This window comes from Lepisosteus oculatus, chromosome 19 (genome assembly GCF_040954835.1).
Source record: "Lepisosteus oculatus isolate fLepOcu1 chromosome 19, fLepOcu1.hap2, whole genome shotgun sequence".
Taxonomy (NCBI): domain Eukaryota; kingdom Metazoa; phylum Chordata; class Actinopteri; order Semionotiformes; family Lepisosteidae; genus Lepisosteus; species Lepisosteus oculatus.
This window is the reverse complement of record NC_090714.1, coordinates 3,712,595-3,731,427: the sequence shown is the minus strand read 5'-3', so window position 1 is coordinate 3,731,427 and position 18,833 is coordinate 3,712,595. Positions and strand designations below refer to the sequence as shown.

The 18,833-nt window shown below is 42.3% G+C and overlaps 1 protein-coding gene across 2 annotated transcripts; it reads right to left on the bottom strand.

The window, feature by feature from the left end:
- Positions 1–3,341: 3,341 nt before the first annotated feature.
- hmox2b (heme oxygenase 2b) lies at positions 3,342–18,405 on the bottom strand. 2 transcript variants are annotated; one of them, XM_015359884.2, is made up of 6 exons: positions 18,213–18,405; positions 15,115–15,258; positions 11,078–11,195; positions 8,951–9,442; positions 7,628–7,748; positions 3,342–7,436 (listed from the first exon to the last, which is right to left on the bottom strand). In XM_015359884.2, the coding sequence occupies exons 2-6, from the start codon at positions 15,210–15,212 to the stop codon at positions 7,309–7,311; spliced, it is 957 nt and encodes a 318-aa protein (XP_015215370.1). In that variant the 5' UTR covers positions 15,213–15,258; positions 18,213–18,405; the 3' UTR covers positions 3,342–7,308. The 2 variants fall into 2 exon arrangements, with proteins under 2 accessions (XP_015215370.1, XP_006637092.2); XM_006637029.3 differs by having other exon boundaries at positions 15,115–15,255.
- Between the last annotated feature and the right edge of the window lie 428 nt (positions 18,406–18,833).

The window sequence follows — 18,833 nt, the reverse complement described above, 5'->3', positions numbered from 1 at the left end:
TAACATTGTGTTTTGTTAATATGAGGATGCGGATAAGGAGTAGTGTTTTGTGTCTCAGTGGGAGGGAGGCTGTTTCAAGCTTTAGCTGATGGGAGAGCAGAGGAGAGCTGATCATCTTAAGGTCACTTGGATACTTCTCGATCTAGGCTCACTCCCATCTGTGGGATGCCTTGTTTCTATTGTCACCGACAGTGATATGAATTTGACCCACTAAGTTACAGCAACCCTGGAGCTGCAAGACGCTTTCTGAAGATAAAAGGAAATTAACCTCACTCTATGAAGCATTGGCTAACTAGTCAGATGTGCAGGAAATGTTATACTGTTATGGGGGAGGGATGCTTTACGTAACGACTTGATGGTTTTTGAAAGCTGTTAATTACGGGGCAGCCAGGCTGTATTGAATGTCATCTTCTCATTTCATAGAATTTGACTAGGATAAAAAGTGACTGCAGTCATATCATACATGTTGTGTAAAATCCTTTACAATGAGCAGACGTAAACCCAGTGCATTCGTTTTTGTAAGTAAGATGCATCTTGATGAATCCTATCGTAACCTTCACCAGGCCTCCTCTGCAAATTCACGGGACTGCACCATCAGCCTCCAGCCTGATGAAACTAAGCTGGTGAGCTGTGCTAAAGGGGGTGGGGAGCTGTTTGAATATACTACAGGTGCTGTTGAAAGCAAATCATTTGGCAAGACTGGCTCATCCAAAACAACGGGACAGGGGGAGGCAAGCGAGTCCCATTGCCTGAGATCTTATTACAGCTGATCCAGCAGCCACACAGGCAGATGAGTCTTACCCGTTCTCGCAGGCTGTCACGTGATCCCCCTAGCCTGTTTTCTGTTAGGTTTCTACATGCCTGATGTTGCCAAGCACAAAATAAATTATAGTGGAAGATCAGCAGTTCTGTTCTTAGTAGCCATCGTGCCAGTTGGAAAATCTTGGTTTAAGAGCACCAGTTAACTGGAAAATCTTGTTCTAAGAGCACCCGTTAATTGTTTTTTGTAGAGCAGGTAGCGGGCTTGGAAATGTGTTTTCAGTTCTGAAATAGCAGGGTGAGGACAGGTGAAGGCCATGAAGCTGCACCTGTAAGTGCGCACAGCTACAGCACCAGGATTAAGATCAAGATGCTGAAAAACAGTCCCCTAATAGCTGTTCATTAACCAGTAGTAGTGAAAAGTCTAAGTGGGGAAAAATAGCAGTCCTATGTGTACATTTGCACTATTAATTCACTCAACCATAAGAGTTTCTTATTTCTGAAGTTTACCAGTAGCAGAAGATAAAATAAAACTGACATTCTTTTCAACTATAAAGATTTCTTTTATCCTAGTAGAGACTTGCATTAGAATGAACCACATGTTTTGACCAGCCATAGATACTACAGTTTAATTCACTCAATCATAAGAGTTTCTTATTTCTGAAGTATACCAGTATCAAAAGATAACATAAAATAAAACTGACATTCTTTTCAACTATAAAGACTTCTTTTATCCTAGTAGAGTTTTGCATTAGAATGAACCACATGTTTTGACCAGCCGTAGATGCTACAGTCAAGTAGCCAGCAGCAGTAAGGTGCTGATACAGGTGATAAAGGAAATAATTATGATCTCTGTTCAATAAAAAAGTGGCATAGTTGCTAGACAGAAAACCTGCAATGTAACAGGTACAGTACTAAAGGAGCTCTGGACCCTAACAGGTTTCATTTCACTTTCATGTTTTGTGGGATCAAGTCAAGGCTGAAATGGCACAGATGCACTTCCCACATCCTATAATGAAGATGCACAGACTCATCTTGTGTGCAGAAATTACAAGGTCCAAATAAGTTCAGCATGCTGGCATTCAAATATGTTCTAATGTGTAATAGGTCATTAAATAAGTGTTTATATCTGGAATTTGTTTGGTGTTCAAACATTTGTTAGCTGTGCCCTAAAAGAGGTTGTAAATGTCCATTATTCTCCAAATATTCTGAACAGACTCCAGTATTTACACATTTGCACACTTGGATAACTTCAACAATATTCATAACAAAAAGAAATGTTTGCTCCAGAATAATTCCATTTACATTCTCTTCTAAATTGTGATTTTGAGCTCCATGTCCATTGAATGGTTTAGCTAATACACAAAAGAGGTGAGTGTGGTGCTGGTTGGCTTTCTGGCATAGTCACTCAATCACTTGATTGCCAGGAGATTTGACTGGGCACAAGTGAGTCAACAACACAAACAAAAGGAAACTAACATGCCCTTCCTCTGAAGGGGACACCGCTTCAGTCAGACGTGCAACCAGCAAGGTGAGGGACACTAGAGCAATGAATCTAGGTCTTGGTTAGATCATCCAAATAAGCATCAGCAAGAGAAGTGCAGACCGGCATACATCATGATGCACTGAATGATCCAAACGACCAATGGATGGGGAGATCCAACCGAGAAAGCCAAGGCACCAGTGTATGATCATTAAAAAAACACCACTGATGACAACTGATGGCTATGAGTGCATAGTGTTACACTGAGCACACTGACGTGAGGAGTTCGCCTGCTGCCCTTCCTACAGGTTCATCCCGACATGATGACATTCCTGCAGGTCAATGCACGTCCTCCTACTGCTCGTCCATCAACCACTTTCTTGCAAAGGAAGAACGGGACAGTTACACTACGGATGCCCCAGCTGCCAGATTTGTGCCCCCTTGAACATCTCTGGGCTCCCAGACCAAGGAATGAACAGGTTCAGGCTCTATGAGAGTAACAGGACAACACCCCCCGAAGGCAAATATAACGAGTCTCTCGCCTTCACACCAGAGAACATTGTTGATCAACCCAGTATAATGAATACCTGTGTTGTGTCATTACCACACAATATATTTGTATGTTCACACATGGTCAAAAAAGCTGTCGGGCAACATCTTAAAAGTACAGCATCAGACGATCCAAGCCTTTTTGACTCCACTCTTGAGGACAATGAAAGGGTAGCAGAAGTCCCACAGTATGACTTTCTGTTTAATGTTTAATTGGTGGAGGAACATCACAGAAAACTGAGGTATTATTAACTAAACTTACTTTATTCTAGGCCTCCTGCGCTAATTTGTGCTTAAATTAGATAAACAAAAAATACGTGTTTAAAACTAAGGATGTGTGAGTTATGCAGGTAAGGAAATGTGCAGACCTGATGGATATGGCTGTCTTAATTTTCTCCTTTTGAGAAATTGTGGAGATATACAGTTTACTGATCATCAACACAAGCTTTACTTCTTACTACAAATCCTAAAATCACTTTTGTAGCAGGTGCACTGACATTTAATTGAACATACATGAATGTTCAGGTTATTAATAAAAAGACTCCCAGCATTTTTTTCTAAAGGAAATGATTTTTTTTAATTCTTCAAAATACACCGTACTTGTTAGGTTTACACTTTCCATTAGTCTTTTTGTACATATTTTGCATTTTATTCTTTATTTGTGAAGTACTATCAATGCATAACTTTTAATTTATCGTACACAAAAAGAAGTCACTTCACAGCTCTTCCACCAAAATACACTTTTCTGTGGTAATAGATTAGATGGTCACAATGGCACCATCTAATGGTATTACCGTTGAGCCTTAAGGTAAAATTAGGTAAATACAAGGTGTCTAATGAAAATTAACAGTTCAAACTGTTTTGTTACATATCATTGCATCACAGATTATTCTCGTAAGAAGAAAACAGCCCATTAAGAATTAGTAAAAGTTTATAACAGAAATCATCTCCTGACTGTCCTTCTGTCTCCTCTTTGCAAACACCAATGCTTTGTATTATAACAAATTAATGGGACCCATGAAAGCCCTCAATGGTGCATTATTGCCCACGACAGCACAGACCTCAAACACAAGCAGAGCTGGAAACACTGCTTGCAGCTTTGGGTGAACCAGAGTAAAGCTACGACTTCAGTTTAACTGAAGCGAACGGCATACATAATTAAATTATAAAGGCTATCCTTTGGCATACGAGAGCAAATCACAGAACCACTAAGAGCACGCAAAGAATCAAAATCCCCTCATTTCCCCCTTGGAATGGCTTCTGGGTCTAGGTGCTTTTGGTCATGGTTTAAATAAGGAAAACAAATAATCGCATATTCCACCAGTTACCAAGCATATGACAGGGTCCGTGCAGCCCATGCAGATGAATGGGAATACTGAACCATGCTACTGCTTTTCAAAAAACAGTTTGGGAGAGTGCACATTCATTTGACAGTGCTGAAAGTTCAAGTGTTTTAACCTTTGTTCTCTTTACAAAGTACAACTGCACAAGTGGATAAAACCTAAAAAAACTCAAGAAACACCTCAAAGAAGAATTTCAGAAACAGCTTCTAGGCACACTCATTAGCATTAATATTGCATACCGTTCACTGTAAGTCAGTCAGCTGAAGATCATCCTCACAGGCTTTGTTTGCAGGGACAAAAGCTAGTCTTCAGATTATAATACACAGTATCAGAGTAACAAAGTAAATGGTTAAATAGAAAATATACTTCAGTACTACAAGCTATAGTAGATTTATAACTATGCTGACAGAGGCTAGATCTCATGCTATCATCGTAAAATAATATAATGCAGCAACATTAAAACACATTTCAGCAAAGACAATTTCAGAAGTGCAGCTTTGTGCAAGTTGTGGTGTAACGAACCGGTTCAGTTACTGTGTGCGTATAGGAGAGAGCGTGTCAGTCTCCTACAAGACTGACAGCACTTCACCAGTCAACATTTCCACTGCAAAACAATGGAATTACAAATACTTTAGGAATGCAATGGTATTCCTTTTCAGAATGAAAAACAAGTCAATATTAGTGACAGATATCCTATGCGCATATTTCCTAAAAACAAGATACCATGTGCAGCTTGTAGCGTGATCATTGTAATTCACAGCATCCAACCAGTTTTCTTAAACAGAAATGGAAAAATCTACGATTGAGGAATTCATTTACTTCAATATCTTTTTCATGTAACTCTTTTGATCCAATCCATTCCTTAATAATCCACATCCACTAAACTGAACCGTTTTTGTTTTGTAAAGTGTTGTAAAATGCATTTATTTATTTTTTAAAAACTTAAAATAAAATAACAGCCACCTTGACCAAAATGTTTATGGTTTGCAATATGTAGTCACCCTTTTTCGTCCTTAAGTTTTTAAAAATTAATTTGAACATTATCCCTGATATTCAGATTAACGATCTAATTAAACTCTTTGCAACATCAAAATTGTGCCGTTTTACTTCAATTTAAGGCTCTTGCAACAACTTAATACTTTTTTCACATTTCACATTATAGATGAAGGCTGCAGTTTTTGTTTGTACATGCTTAAAGATGACTTTACTGCTAACTGTAATCGTGAGGTAACCACTGAGCCTGAATAAGATGATAAAAAAACTGTCCATGTTTCCATTCTACACCTAGCTAGGAAAGTCAGTTCAGAACTGGGAGGGATGACCATATTACCGTTGCAGAACATGAAAACTTAGGTTTTAATTTTAACAGTAATGTTAACTTCACTTTACAGGTCAAAATGCATTGAAACTATACTAAGAGATCAAATAATTTACCGCATAAGGTAATTTCTGCTGTCAATCGTATTTAGTGGTCATGGGTTTGTATGTTCTCCCTGTGTTTGCGTGGGTTTTCACCAGGTACTCTTGTTTCCTCCTGCAGTCCAAAGACATACTGGTAGGTAGAGTTTTTCTGGGAAAACTGGCCCTGGTGTGATCTTGTTTGTGTCCATGTGTGTGCCCTGTGATGGACTGGTGTCCCATCCAGGGTGTAGCTTGCCTTGTGCCCATTGCTTGCTGAGACAGACTCTGGCTCCCCCACCAACCTGAATAGAATAAAGCAGTTAGAAAATGGATGGATAAAAACATAAAAGGAGGTTTCCTAAAGAAACCATTTTAGAAAACAATCTTCTGTAATTTTCTGTTCTTGCACAACTGCTTTGGAAGGACTTACTGTTTGCTCGCAGCAAGATACAGCAGATAGCAGGTCTCTCACCAGTGTGGCTTCAGGTTTTTGTTCTCTGAATTACTTCAAGATCACTTGCTTCAGTTCTAAATATACTTGTCCAAGGCTTTAGTTATTAAAATAGAAATGTTCATCTCTAAAACTGCAACATTAGGCTTCTCGAGGGAGAAAGGTTGCAGAACCTTGATCAAATAAAACATCTAGAGCATCAGTGGGAATTTTAATCAAATCAAGGCAAACGTGCTTTGCATATTTACTAACTAAATGTTCATGTGTACAAACTGCCATAAGGGATTCTGTTCCATCTAATTCCTCCTCCTCGTTGTTTTTGAAACCCCTCCTGCTTTCTAACTGCTGTGTGTGGTACCAGCACAGAATGACAGTGTTCCTTCACCACACTGCAGCCAGAGCATCAGTGGCAATGTCTTGCACTAAGCCTGATGAAACTGAAATCTTAGATCAGATTGCAGGAAAAAAAGTCTAAAGATGCAAATTGTGCACCTAAAAAGAAGGTCTCAGGCTTTAACAAGAAAGCAGGACAAAATGACTTGCTACAAATCTGTTTTCCATAGCTTTTTGGCGAGATCCTTCATGGCAAAGATTGCTTGACCCGATTTTTAAAACTAGGTTTCCCCTTATTTCACAATTGCAGAATGAGGACAATACGCCATTTGCTGTTATTTAATTAGATGATGAAAGCTTCAAGCAAGGGCTTTGATCCTGACCATTTAAATCATGAGACGACATCAATCTCCCTGGTAAACTGATAGCATGCTGGAGTGGCACCTTCCAAATGCCTTTTTTTTCTTTAAATGGGAACTGACATGGTGTGTATTTTTGTATTCCATGTCTGTTCATTCGCAAATCACCATAATGTTTCATTCAAACTACATATGGCATATGCTTGGACTTGAATGCATGCTTCAAGCAGCTGCTTGAAACAGTCTGGGAACTGGAACAGCACGAAATGAGCTGACGTTCTTACATACAGTATAACTCATAGGAAAGTTCCTGATCTAATCTGCACAGGTTGGATTCAATCCAGCGAAATGGGCCATCTTACTGCAGCTCAACGTTCAAACAAACAAAAAAACAACGAAAACATTCCGCTATGAAAATCTGCTTGAGAGTTGAGAGCACAATACATCAATGTTGCTATATTTCCAATTGAGCCGCACAGGGTTTCTTGTCAGCACTAAACACCACAACGGTGTACCGGGGCCGGTCCCATCACAGGGCAGAGGGGCGGGTCTTCATGGTCGCCAGCCACCAACCCACCACTGTCTCGCTCCCCCTGTTCCCCCAGGACCCAGGTCTCGGGCCCTCGTCCGTCACATGGCGTACCAAGCAGCCACCCCCGCCAGCACAGCCACGCAGGCGGCCATCAGGACCTGCCCCATGGGGTGTCTCAGCAGGGCCACCGCCACCTGGCAGGCGTAGGACGAGCCCCCGCCTGCAGCTAGGAGGAAACAAACAAGGAGAAGTCGGTTCAGCTCAAGGCAGACTTTGTCTGAGCAAGGAAACGACCTTGATCCAGGCCAGGCCACTTCAGATCTGCTCCTTAACATCCCCTTTCTCTTTCCAAGAGGATTACATTCTCCAAAGGCAGATGAAGATAACTCTGTCCAAGCCCCATTCACCGGCTCTTACCCATCTTGGCGGCGTAGTATGGGCATTTCCGGATGTCTCCCTTCCCCTCGTACACCGGTAGACCACCGTCCAGGACCTCATCCTTTATCGTCTGGCCAATTTTGTCCAGTTCGTCGAAGATCTGCAGGCAAAACATTGATTATGGCAACTGCCCAGGTGCCTGAGGATCTGTTGATCTGCTATTAACACCATAATCACCATAATTTTCAACAAACCACAGGAACAACAGTATCCCCAAAATTTCTGATGTATCTGTAGGATACTGATATGTCCCAATTTGTCATGATCATCCTCCCCTGACTCCAGGATTTGGGGGAGCTTTACTCTGATGGGACTATAAGGGAGAAACCCTTCAATCTTGGAAAGGTTTTCTGGAAATTCTGCCTGCTGATGACCAGGGTTGCGCCCTTTAATTTCACCACTACTTGTTAAACATGAAAGATACTAAAGAACTATGCTACCAGTTATCTTCAAACATGGAAGTTTAAGGGTATAAATTTCAGAATGCATTTATTGGTATTCAAAGTTTAACCACAACTGGTCCTTCACTAATTAAAGATGTATGCAGACATTGTTTAATGCAAGTAAACTACATGATATTTAATAATAACTGTTCCAACAGCCTATAAACAACTTAACAAAACACTGTTAAAGTTAACAATAAATGGAGCCAACATAACCAAGAGGGAGAAAAAACATTCCCAGGAAGGGAAAATAAAAGTAATTTAATGACCCCTGTGGTCTAGCGAAACAGCAGCTGTCTGAAACCGATTATATCTGACAGAATTTAAAAACTACATGCAGACAAAATCTAAATAGACTTTTATATAAAAAAATCCAGATTTATATAGGACTACCTATTTATACAACCTCAGGAATCCTGTGTGACCTACAAACAGCAATGCACGTGTCGCGATGAATCAAAGCAGCTGTCCCTCACAAACAGTTTATCTTCAAGCACAAAGATCTGATCCTTCCAGGAGAACTGATTCGGGTAACAGGAAATCCTTTATACAGAATTAATAGCATTATTTTAACCTGCAGTGGACTTTCACACCTTTTACACTACACCTGAACATCAGGTCTCAAAATCAAGGTATAAACTCATGCGAGCTTAAGTCTTTTCATTCTTATTCGGAGTAGTGTTATTTCTGGCCTACTCGTGTTCAACCTTGTTCAGAGGTTTCAGTGCCATTTCTTGTTTTGGGACAACTGACGGAGACAGCTCTCCACGTGAACACCACAGGGGGACCAATCAGCACCTCAAGACGAGACTTTGAAGACGAGCACTCTCTCGGCTGAAGGACGCCCAGGCTGCCTCACCTCCATGTTAAAGCAGAAGGCCCGGTTGGCCTCCTCCACAATCCGCTCCTTGGTGTCCTGGTCCAGCTCCAGCTCGTTCATGCGGCTGCGGTAGAGCTGCTTGAACTCCTTGGCGCTGGAGATGTGGGCGAAGTGGTAGAAGTTCACGCCCTCCCCGGTGCTGGGCAGCCGCAGGGCGCGCTGGGCCACCTTCTTCAGCACCTGGCCCCCCGAGAGGTCGCCCATGTAGCGGGTGTAGGCGTGAGCCACCAGCAGCTCGGGGGCGCGCTGCCCCACCTCGTGGATCCTCTCCACGTAGTGCCGCGTGGCCTCCGAGCGCTCCACCACCTCCCGCCAGTCCTCCCCGTAGAAATACTCCAGGTCCTGGGCCAGAGCCTCCTGCCGATGCAGCTCCAGGGGGAAGTAGAGGGGGGCGAACTGGGGATGGTCCTTGTTCCTCTCCATCTCCTCCTCCAGAGCAGAGTAGGTGAAGTACAGGGCCACTGTTCCCAGCTGGAGGGGGGGGGGGGACACTAGACATTACAGCGTGTCCTTACACACCAGTCTCAGAAGAAACTGCCGGCATTCCCTCTCCCGAGACCCTCAACCCTCCGCAACTGGCCAAAACAATTTCATTGACGACAAACTGTGTGCAGGAGCTGGGCTGACAGAACCTGAGCCCCAAACCCTTTAGGGAAGGGGGATTGAGCTCAAACCGCTACCTCCATGCTGGGTATCGGTTTCCAAGCCCCGTCATTTCCTGAGCTATAACATCTAGATGAACTCTTCAGTTATGGTATCCTTGATGACACATCTGTGACTGCTTCATCTGTTGAGTATTCCCCAAGATTTCAGACACTTAAAACCGAAGCAGAATAATTTGTCTTTGTTAGTTAAGACTTGTGGCCGTCACAAGACTTTTGTCCAAGATCAAGTACTGCATGTCTGTAGAATTCACAATTCATTCACAACCCATTTCTTTCATCAGTCCCATTTTAAAAAAACAGGAAGATCGAAGTGCACAGAAATTAGTTGGACATCTACTTCATCCCGTCTTGATTTTTATGAAGTTCTTCAGTAATATTACTTATGCTCTGAACTCAAAACACATCAAAGTGATAGGGGATGTGCTTTTGTGAATGTCTAAACTAAGCAGGAAAGTTGTATGTGTATCTGAAAAAAACTTCTAAAAATGGATATATCAATTAGATGACTCGCAATTGAGGTTGGAGTTTTCATTTTAAATTTACATTTTGTCTAAAACCTTTTCACATTCTTTCAGCACATTTCCACAGTTCCACACAGACAGAGTGCTGTGATGTAATGTAACAGCTGTCTCAGCACACCTGTGCAACACTGCCACCGCCTAGCACAACTCTGAATAGTCTGACCACAACTGCAACCAACAGAGCAATGCAGAGGTCTGGGAAGATCTTCTACAATTTAATTAGTTCATCTTATTTTTACTATACTCCTTTATGTCCTAACATGCATAACAGGTAGAATCACCTTTAGCAAAAATAAAGATAAAGGTCACTTTTGAAAAGACTTTTCCCCCCTGTTTCTGGAAAGACTGCAAGTGAGATCACAATCAGAAGGCTTGCACAGCAATCTGTGGTGCTACAACAACTTAACTAGTAGTTGTGTTTAATTCCAGGGTGTTACATTAAAGAACAAATACAAACACATGTTCCAAGTATGAAAACATCACTTGAAAGGCTGCCATCATCTGCTACGTACAGATCACTGAACTGATGGTGCTGAATGGATTGGGAGGGATCACATGAGTACATTACACAGTTTTTGTCCTTTAAAAAGAATTATTAATTAGAATTATAAGAATTATTTGACTTAAAAGAGACTCAATTTTCAGTGCTGATAACATGAGTTGCGAAGGCAGCACACTCCTTCCCGTAGATCTCACAAGGGAGAGTAAAACGTCCTTCCCTAGAAATCCCAACTGCCTGAACGCTCTGCTGGTGGCTGCTTGTAATCATCCTTCAGCTCTCGAAGGCAAGACAAATCTGCTCTCTCTGCCTCATCTGTGCTCAGACCCCTAATCTCTGCACAAGGTCGTTCTCTTAAAAGGCCTTAAAGCAATTCCAGGAAAAAGTGCCAGCCTGTCGCTCAGCCTGCTTAGCAGCTCACCTTGAAGAGCTCCTTGCGGATGCGGCCCTTGAGGAAGTCCTTGACAAACTGCGTGTTCTCCGCCTTGTCGTGGGACTCCTTGGTGCCCTCCTTCAGCAGCTCTGACAAGTCTCCAGGCCTGTGCAGAAACAGGGACAACAAGGTACACTCACTCTAAGGCGATGCCAAAGAGAGACCCGTTTCTTCACTGCTGCCCCTCTTAAAACATGCAATCCCCACAGTGTGCAGAAAACGAATCATACGCCAAGTGATTAAAATGCAGTTGCCAAGACGATCCAGGGGTTTCACATCTGGGGACTGCACTGAAGGAGCCCTGCCCGTAAATCCAGTCTGTGATTATTTACATAACTTCTAGAACCTCCTTTTTTCAGGGATCTCGTTCCAGTTTCGCTTTCTCTAGCTGGTGATTCTCCACCAACACAAGGACTCGGGTTCAGAGAAGGACATGCCACCCAGATCTCGAAACAATACCATGACTGAAAGAACTCCACATGACTTCTTCAAGCGTATTCAACGTCACTTAAGTAGAAATATACCAAGGGCTTGACTTGATCTATGAATTTAATAAATAATATCCCTAAACTATCAAGGAATTGCAAAATGTTACTAAGCAACTTTTTCCACAATCATTTTGCGAATTCCTGGGGAGCCTAATTCATGATTCCTTCCCAGAGGACTTGGCACTCAGAACTGAGACCCTGGCTTTATTGAAGGCCCTCCACACAAGACTATGGGTCAATCTCAAATGGTTTTTAACAAAACAGGATAAACATATAACCCATTCCAAGCCTCTTGAACAGGTGTTTATATTTAAAACGGCTCATAGAATTTTGAGATGAGGTCACATGCTACATCATTATTGATATAGAATGTTGGTTTGTAGGTAAGCAACTATTCCAAACATCAAAAAACATTTCTAATCGAAAGAGCAATCGATAACAGCTTTTACATTTTTCTCCTGAAACATACTTCTAAAAGGAAGGAAAACTCTGGATCTCATGGAGATTGTAAGCAAACCTTATTGTACTCCTATAAATGTAGCTCATTTGTGGTAAATTTAAGCAATTTACTAAGCAACTTTTCAAACAATCATTTTGCGGATTCCTGGGGAGCCTAATTCATGATTCCTTCCCAGAGGACTTGGCACTCAGAACTGAGATCCTAGCTTTATAAGGCCCTCCACACAAGACTATGGGTCCATCTCAAATGGTTTTTAACAAAACAGGATAAACATATAACCCATTCCAAGCCTCTTGAACAGGTGTTTATATTTAAAACAGCGCATAGAATTTTGAGATGAGGTCACATGCTACATCATAATTGATATAGAATGTTGGTTTGTAGGTAAGCAACTATTCCAAATATAAAAAAACATTTCTAATCGAAAGAGCAATCGATAACAGCTTTTACATTTTTCTCCTGAAACATACTTCTAAAAGGAAGGAAAACTCTGGATCTCATGGAGATTGTAAGCAAACCTTATTGTACTCCTATAAATGTAGCTCATTTGTGGTAAATTTAAGCAATTTACTAAGCAACTTTTCAAACAATCATTTTGCGGATTCCTGGGGAGCCTAAGTCATGATTCCTTCCCAGAGGACTTGGCACTCAGAACTGAGATCCTAGCTTTATAAGGCCCTCCACACAAGACTATGGGTCCATCTCAAATGGTTTTTAACAAAACAGGATAAACATATAACCCATTCCAAGCCTCTTGAACAGGTGTTTATATTTAAAACAGCTCATAGAATTTTGAGATGAGGTCACATGCTACATCATAATTGATATAGAATGTTGGTTTGTAGGTAAGCAACTATTCCAAATATAAAAAAACATTTCTAATCGAAAGAGCAATCGATAACAGCTTTTACATTTTTCTCCTGAAACATACTTCTAAAAGGAAGGAAATCTTTGGATCTAATGGAGATTGTAAGCATATCTCATTGTACTCCTATAAATGTAGCTCATTTGTGGTAAATTTAATTTCTAATCATTTGTAAGATTATTTTAAGTAAGTTAAACACTACTCATAATTTTCATTCCAGTGCAATCTACCTTCACCTAAAGTACTTATGTAGATTTCAATATCATCCATAGACAAAATATGTATATAAGAGATTAAATACTTTAAGTATTACACGACATGAACAGAATTTTTGCTCTGTGCCTAATGTTTTTTTTTTAACTTTCAGAAATCAGAACAGCGCAGTGCTGCAGGATACTACAGCCTGCGCAGGACCATTTTACCAAACACCCGCCTGCGCGATTATTGTGTGGAGAGCCGTCACCAAAGCCAGGTCTTCAACTCAAAGAAAGCCAATGGTGGCAATAAAGTCCTCTGGGAATCAATCATGTGTCCCAGTGACCCCAAGAATCCCACTGCCATCAAAATGAGACTGAAGATGATAAAGTCTACTGGTGCTCCTCCTCCATCTGCAGCCAGTCCCTCCAGGTCCTCTTCTAAGATCCTGGACCCTCCTCAAGACCCAGATATGTTCCAGCACAGAGGGGTGCCCATCCAGTGTGGAACCTCTTTTGGAACAAATGGAGAGTGTAGGAGCCAGCCAGCAATCCCATGGTACTGCCTTCGCACTGCAGCCCGGGATCAGGCTGGAGACTCCATCTCCCGCACTCACTGGACAACTGCCTACAACTCATGTGGCTCCATCGTCCAGGCAGAGGTAGAGTCCAGCAGGAAAGGCAAACTGTAGTGGATCACATACCTTAGAAGTTACTACTGTCCAAGGGTTTTATTTAAATATTAATAGTTTGTCACAGCTGCTTGACCTTACTCATCTAATCTTTGGTTTATTCTTGAATACTCTGGAGAATTTACTTGAAGGTTTTAACTGTGCCACTGCGTTGTTCTGCGATTTGGGTGGCATGTCTTTTCAATTCAACCCTTTTGTCTGTCCGCAGATGGAGAACAGACTACTGAAGGAAGCAGTGCTGCAGACGAAGCCAACACACCCGCACGTAACAGCGGGGCCGAAAGAAACTCTTGAGACAAAGAGAAACGCCCCCGTTCCCGATTCGGCTGCCGGCCACGGCTCCCCCAGTCATACCACCTGTAGGAGCGATGAGCCGCTGCTCATCCATGGGCTGAGTGTGGAGGAGTACCGCCAGGTGTACCACTCCGTGGTGGAGCCCATGAGGATGAACTCCAAGGGGCGGCCCAAGCCATATAGCCTGGAGCTGGGCCGGCGCATCAAGCAGAGGCTGTGGGAGGCCCTGCACTGCCCCCGCTTACAGGAGATAGTGCACCCCGATGGACGAGTGCAGTTCATTAGTGTTACCACGGGGGGGCACAAGAGATACGCACCCCAGATTGAGGTGGACATCAGTCAGGAGCCCCTCCCTGCCCGAAATTCCTCAAGCCTGCCACCCCTGAAGAGAGCTAAGCACTGACCATCCTCTAACTAAAAAGTGTCTATTGTATTATTGTATTAACTTCTCATTAAATTAAAAAAATTCCTAATCTTTAAAAATCTTGTCCTCCTTCCATTATAAAGTTCACTTAACTAGTTAAATGTTTCCTAGGTCATGCATCCATTTCCTAAGTGAAATGCAGAGTGACATTTTAGCAAAATGAACAAATGTGTCTTTAAGCACATAAAACATTGTCTAGTTTACAAACCTTCTATAATGCCACATGTATTAAACAAGTTCCCCTTCTCAGCTGAGTAAGTTTCTCTCCAGGTACAATAATCTACTAAAGATGTGCCACTCCTCCAATTGGCACAAACTCTCCTTTAGGGCATTGTGGAGTTTGCAGCACATTGAATTAACTGAGGAGCATATCTGAGGACCTGGAAGTTTACTCCCAATTAATTTAAAATGCATGGGGAAAATAATAATTGCCAATCAGGCCAAAAATACCAGTTTGAAAGAAGAGATCACATACGAAACCAACCAGTGCTAAAGTATTTCAAACATGTCTCCCAAGCTATCCAGCAAAAACATTTAAAGAGAAGTCTTCTTTGATGGTGGGATATTTCTGCACTAGCGTGTGAACGCTGTAGGCCGGTTCCCCTTACCTGACATTCTCTTCTTCCTCGTGGTCTTCATATGCCACACTCGACCCATTGGGAAGGTCCTCCATCTGCCCGGGGCCCTCTGCTTTCTCTGTGGGCATTGTTCTGTGTTGTGGCAGGCGTCGTGTGTCTCTTCACAGGGCTCTGCTGGAGAAAGAACAAGCAGCAGGTCAGGCAGAGTGTGTCAATGGAGGGGAACGCTGCATGTCAATCAGCTACTGTATACATACCTCTTAATCCACACTTTCCTTACCAAGGTCACCGCAGAAGAAACAAAATATAGATGGAGAAAAGCATAGTGGGGCTGGAATTTTAAAAAACGGGACTAAATGTTCCTCTTGTACATTACTAATAGCAAATTCGAAAACTCTCCTATAATAACCCTATACAGTACAGTTATCAAAACTCAAACTACAATAACGCTCTGCACAATCAGAGTCAGGTAGCCAACAGGCTACCCGCACAAAACAGAATAAAAAACACCTTGTCTAGTTATTCCAAGGAAGCAGAGCTTTTCTCCAGAATCCACTTTAACACTGAGGGTCACATTCCGCTGGGTTACATAGCTCCCACGCTAAAAACATATGGAAACCAGCTGTGCAGCTTCCTTATTTTATAAAAAAGTTACTGTCAAATAGAATAGAAAGAATGGACAATGACAAATCACACACTTTACCTCCAGGAAAGATCCTTCGTTTATTATATTGCCTTGCATGGAAGTTTACACAAATAATTTTATCCTAATGGTTTTAAAAGAAATCTTAAGAATACCAAATATGTACAACCAATCGAAAAAAAAACAATAGCATAATTTATACAGATATATGTATACAGATATGCAGTATAGAGTACATGGAAATTGTAACTGAACGTCATTAGACACGTAAGGAAATTGTGAATATTAGAGCTATATCTAAGAAAGAGAATTATGTGGCATTAAAAAAGAAATAAAACCTGCTTCCTTCTTTCTTGAAATGAACAAGACGATAGATCCAAAGGAGATGACTGTAATCGGTTTGAGACTAGATGAACCAGTTATTCTGCGTTCGAGAGGGGGGGGAACATTTTTTAAAATAATACCTCAATTTCTCTGGAATGAAGAATCATTCAGGTTTCCAATTTAGTGGTACAGTTTCGTTTTAGTGCTACTGTTTGGCATGGGAATTTTTTCTCTCTCTACTCCAGTAGTAGTAACATGGTCACAGTAAAGTTACCACTTGTGCTCTAAGTAAATCATATTCCACAGCCTGCTTTTCAATTCAGGATCTTTCAATGGAAAAAATTCATCAATCTCTTCTCCTCCCCACTGGTAGCTGCTCTGTGGCGAGTGTACTGGAGCACTGTGGCTGCTGTCACATCATCCAGGTGGGGCTGCACACTGGTGGTGGTGGAGGGGATCCCCATTACCTGTAAAGCGCTTTGAGTGGAGTGTCCAGAAAAGTGCTTTATACGTGTAAGCAATTATTAACTTCATTTTGTCTTAATAAGACCTGTAGAAAAGGCACTAATGTTACACTAGAGCCAACATCCATCCATCGTCTAAAAGCTTCATCCAGTACAGGGTCAGAGGGGAGCCAGAGCCCATCCCGGCAAGCAGGCACCCCTGGGGTGTCTCCCCTCACACTGGGGGGCTAGCTGAGTCAGCGGGGCGGATCAGGGACAGCGCACGTCACTCTTTTGACAACAGGACAGGGGTCCCCCCCCACCCTGCCGAGACAAAGCAGAGACAAAGCAGAGCCCACCCAACCACCCCCCTACTCCTGCAGTATAACACGGTACAAAGACAGCCGCACCGTGGACCAGGGGCTGGAAAGTTCAGGCTGTTTGCGCTCAGCTCCCCATTGTGCACTGGCTAAAGACAGGTTAGAGAGTGTAAACAGCAATAACATGCTCCCAAGTTTCATGACAACAATTACAGTAAGTGTCCTTAGAGCTGTCCATGGGCACAGCAAAACCATCATTCTCCTCTGTCAAGATCCCTCACTTGCCAACCACAACAAATAAAATACAACCTTAATGTGTTAACTTGACTATTTTGCATAAACAAGCAAAAATAAATATTGGGATAAACTCTAGTCATAATTTAGGATGTTTTTGTCAACAACACTTTATTACCACAACAACTCCAAAAAAGGAAAATGTATCTTTGGGGGATTTTGGTGCGCTATGAATCTACCTCCGTTTCTCAAACAGGTGATGAAGGCAGGGGCTTTCACCCGTTGTATAAAATCTTCACATGGCGATGATCAGGTTTATACTACTCAACAAACCCCTTCATCAATATCCTAGTCATGTGCTGTGCCCCCAGAGACGACTTCATCTGTAAAAGTAACCTATAGACGCTATTGCCTGGTAAACAACAGGTCAGTCTGCAAAGGCGTCTCTCGGGAAGGGCTGTATAGATATATACATATATCTGTATAGATAAAAGAAGGATCCAGCCTCTTTAACCCAGAAGAATCCAATTAAAACCAAGATTAAAGCCTAACTCTACAGAGCTACACTGAAAGCCCCGTCTACAATTCAGTGCTGTTTTTCCCCCCCATTCAAAATGAGATCATATAAGCAATGAAACACTGAACATGGCATGAAACAAGCGTGCTTAAAAAAAAAAAGTGCGACTTCAGATCGCTACATCCACCCCTCAGGGCTAGAACCTAAAGCTGATTAACAACAGCTTCAAAATGACCAGGTCGCCATTACTGTCAAGGAAAGGGAAACTTAACTCGGGCACTGCAACAACAAAGCAGCACCGGACACAGCAGGCTTTCTTCGCCAGCTGCGGCAGACTCACACGCTCCCCAGATGTACAGGTCGCAACACTTTCCCAGCGCACGCAGGCGACAGCGACGCCAACAAAACCGGTGGACATGCGGGGAAAACTTCGAGAACACACGTTTGCTATGAGGGGAGGGCAGTCATGTGCGGCAGGTCTGGACACACCTGAATTTAAAGACAACACTAATTCCGACCTCTCTCAAGGTGTAACTTAGCTTCGAGAGTGGTAACCCACGCGCAACCTCCTCTGGTCCCGAACTGTAAAGAAACGGACATTCGTTACACGCGAAAGCACTGCGGTTACTACAACCCGCAAACCTCACCTGCCTCTACTTTCCCACCACGAACGCGTATGCGTACACGTCGAGGGACTATAAACCCCTGTGTGTACGTTCTGGTGCGGCGACTTCAGCAGCCCTCCAACGTCTTCAATTAACTCGTAAAAACACTTCCAGCATCCCCCACCAACTGACCTTCTTCTATCAGACCCGCATCGCAAACAGGAAATGACCTCGCTGCCCCCGCACCACGAGCTGCTGGCTGGCCAATCAAGCGATTCCTTTTCCAAGCGCCGCCCATGGGATATTCTCAGCCTCCGCAGTCAATATTTGCTCAATCGCAGAAATCTCTTTCTCTCTCTCTTTGGTGGGGGTACTTTTCTTTGTCGCCAAAGAAAGTGATAGAGTGGTGCTGTGGCCGTTCTGTTTTGCACGTATATTTTTTTTCAGTTTGAGTTATAGTATCCGTTTTCATTTTGTTACTGTAAATATTTTTTAAAAAAGTTTTGTAATGCTTTTAAATACGTTTTTATTTAATTCGTTCAGTTCTGAAGCCAAGATGTTCAGTGGTTCTTTGCCTCTTGCTAAACTCTAAAATGTTTTTTTGTTATGCTTTCAGTTCCAGGTCAGAAAAGATGACTGAATACATTTTGTTATCTGCATAGA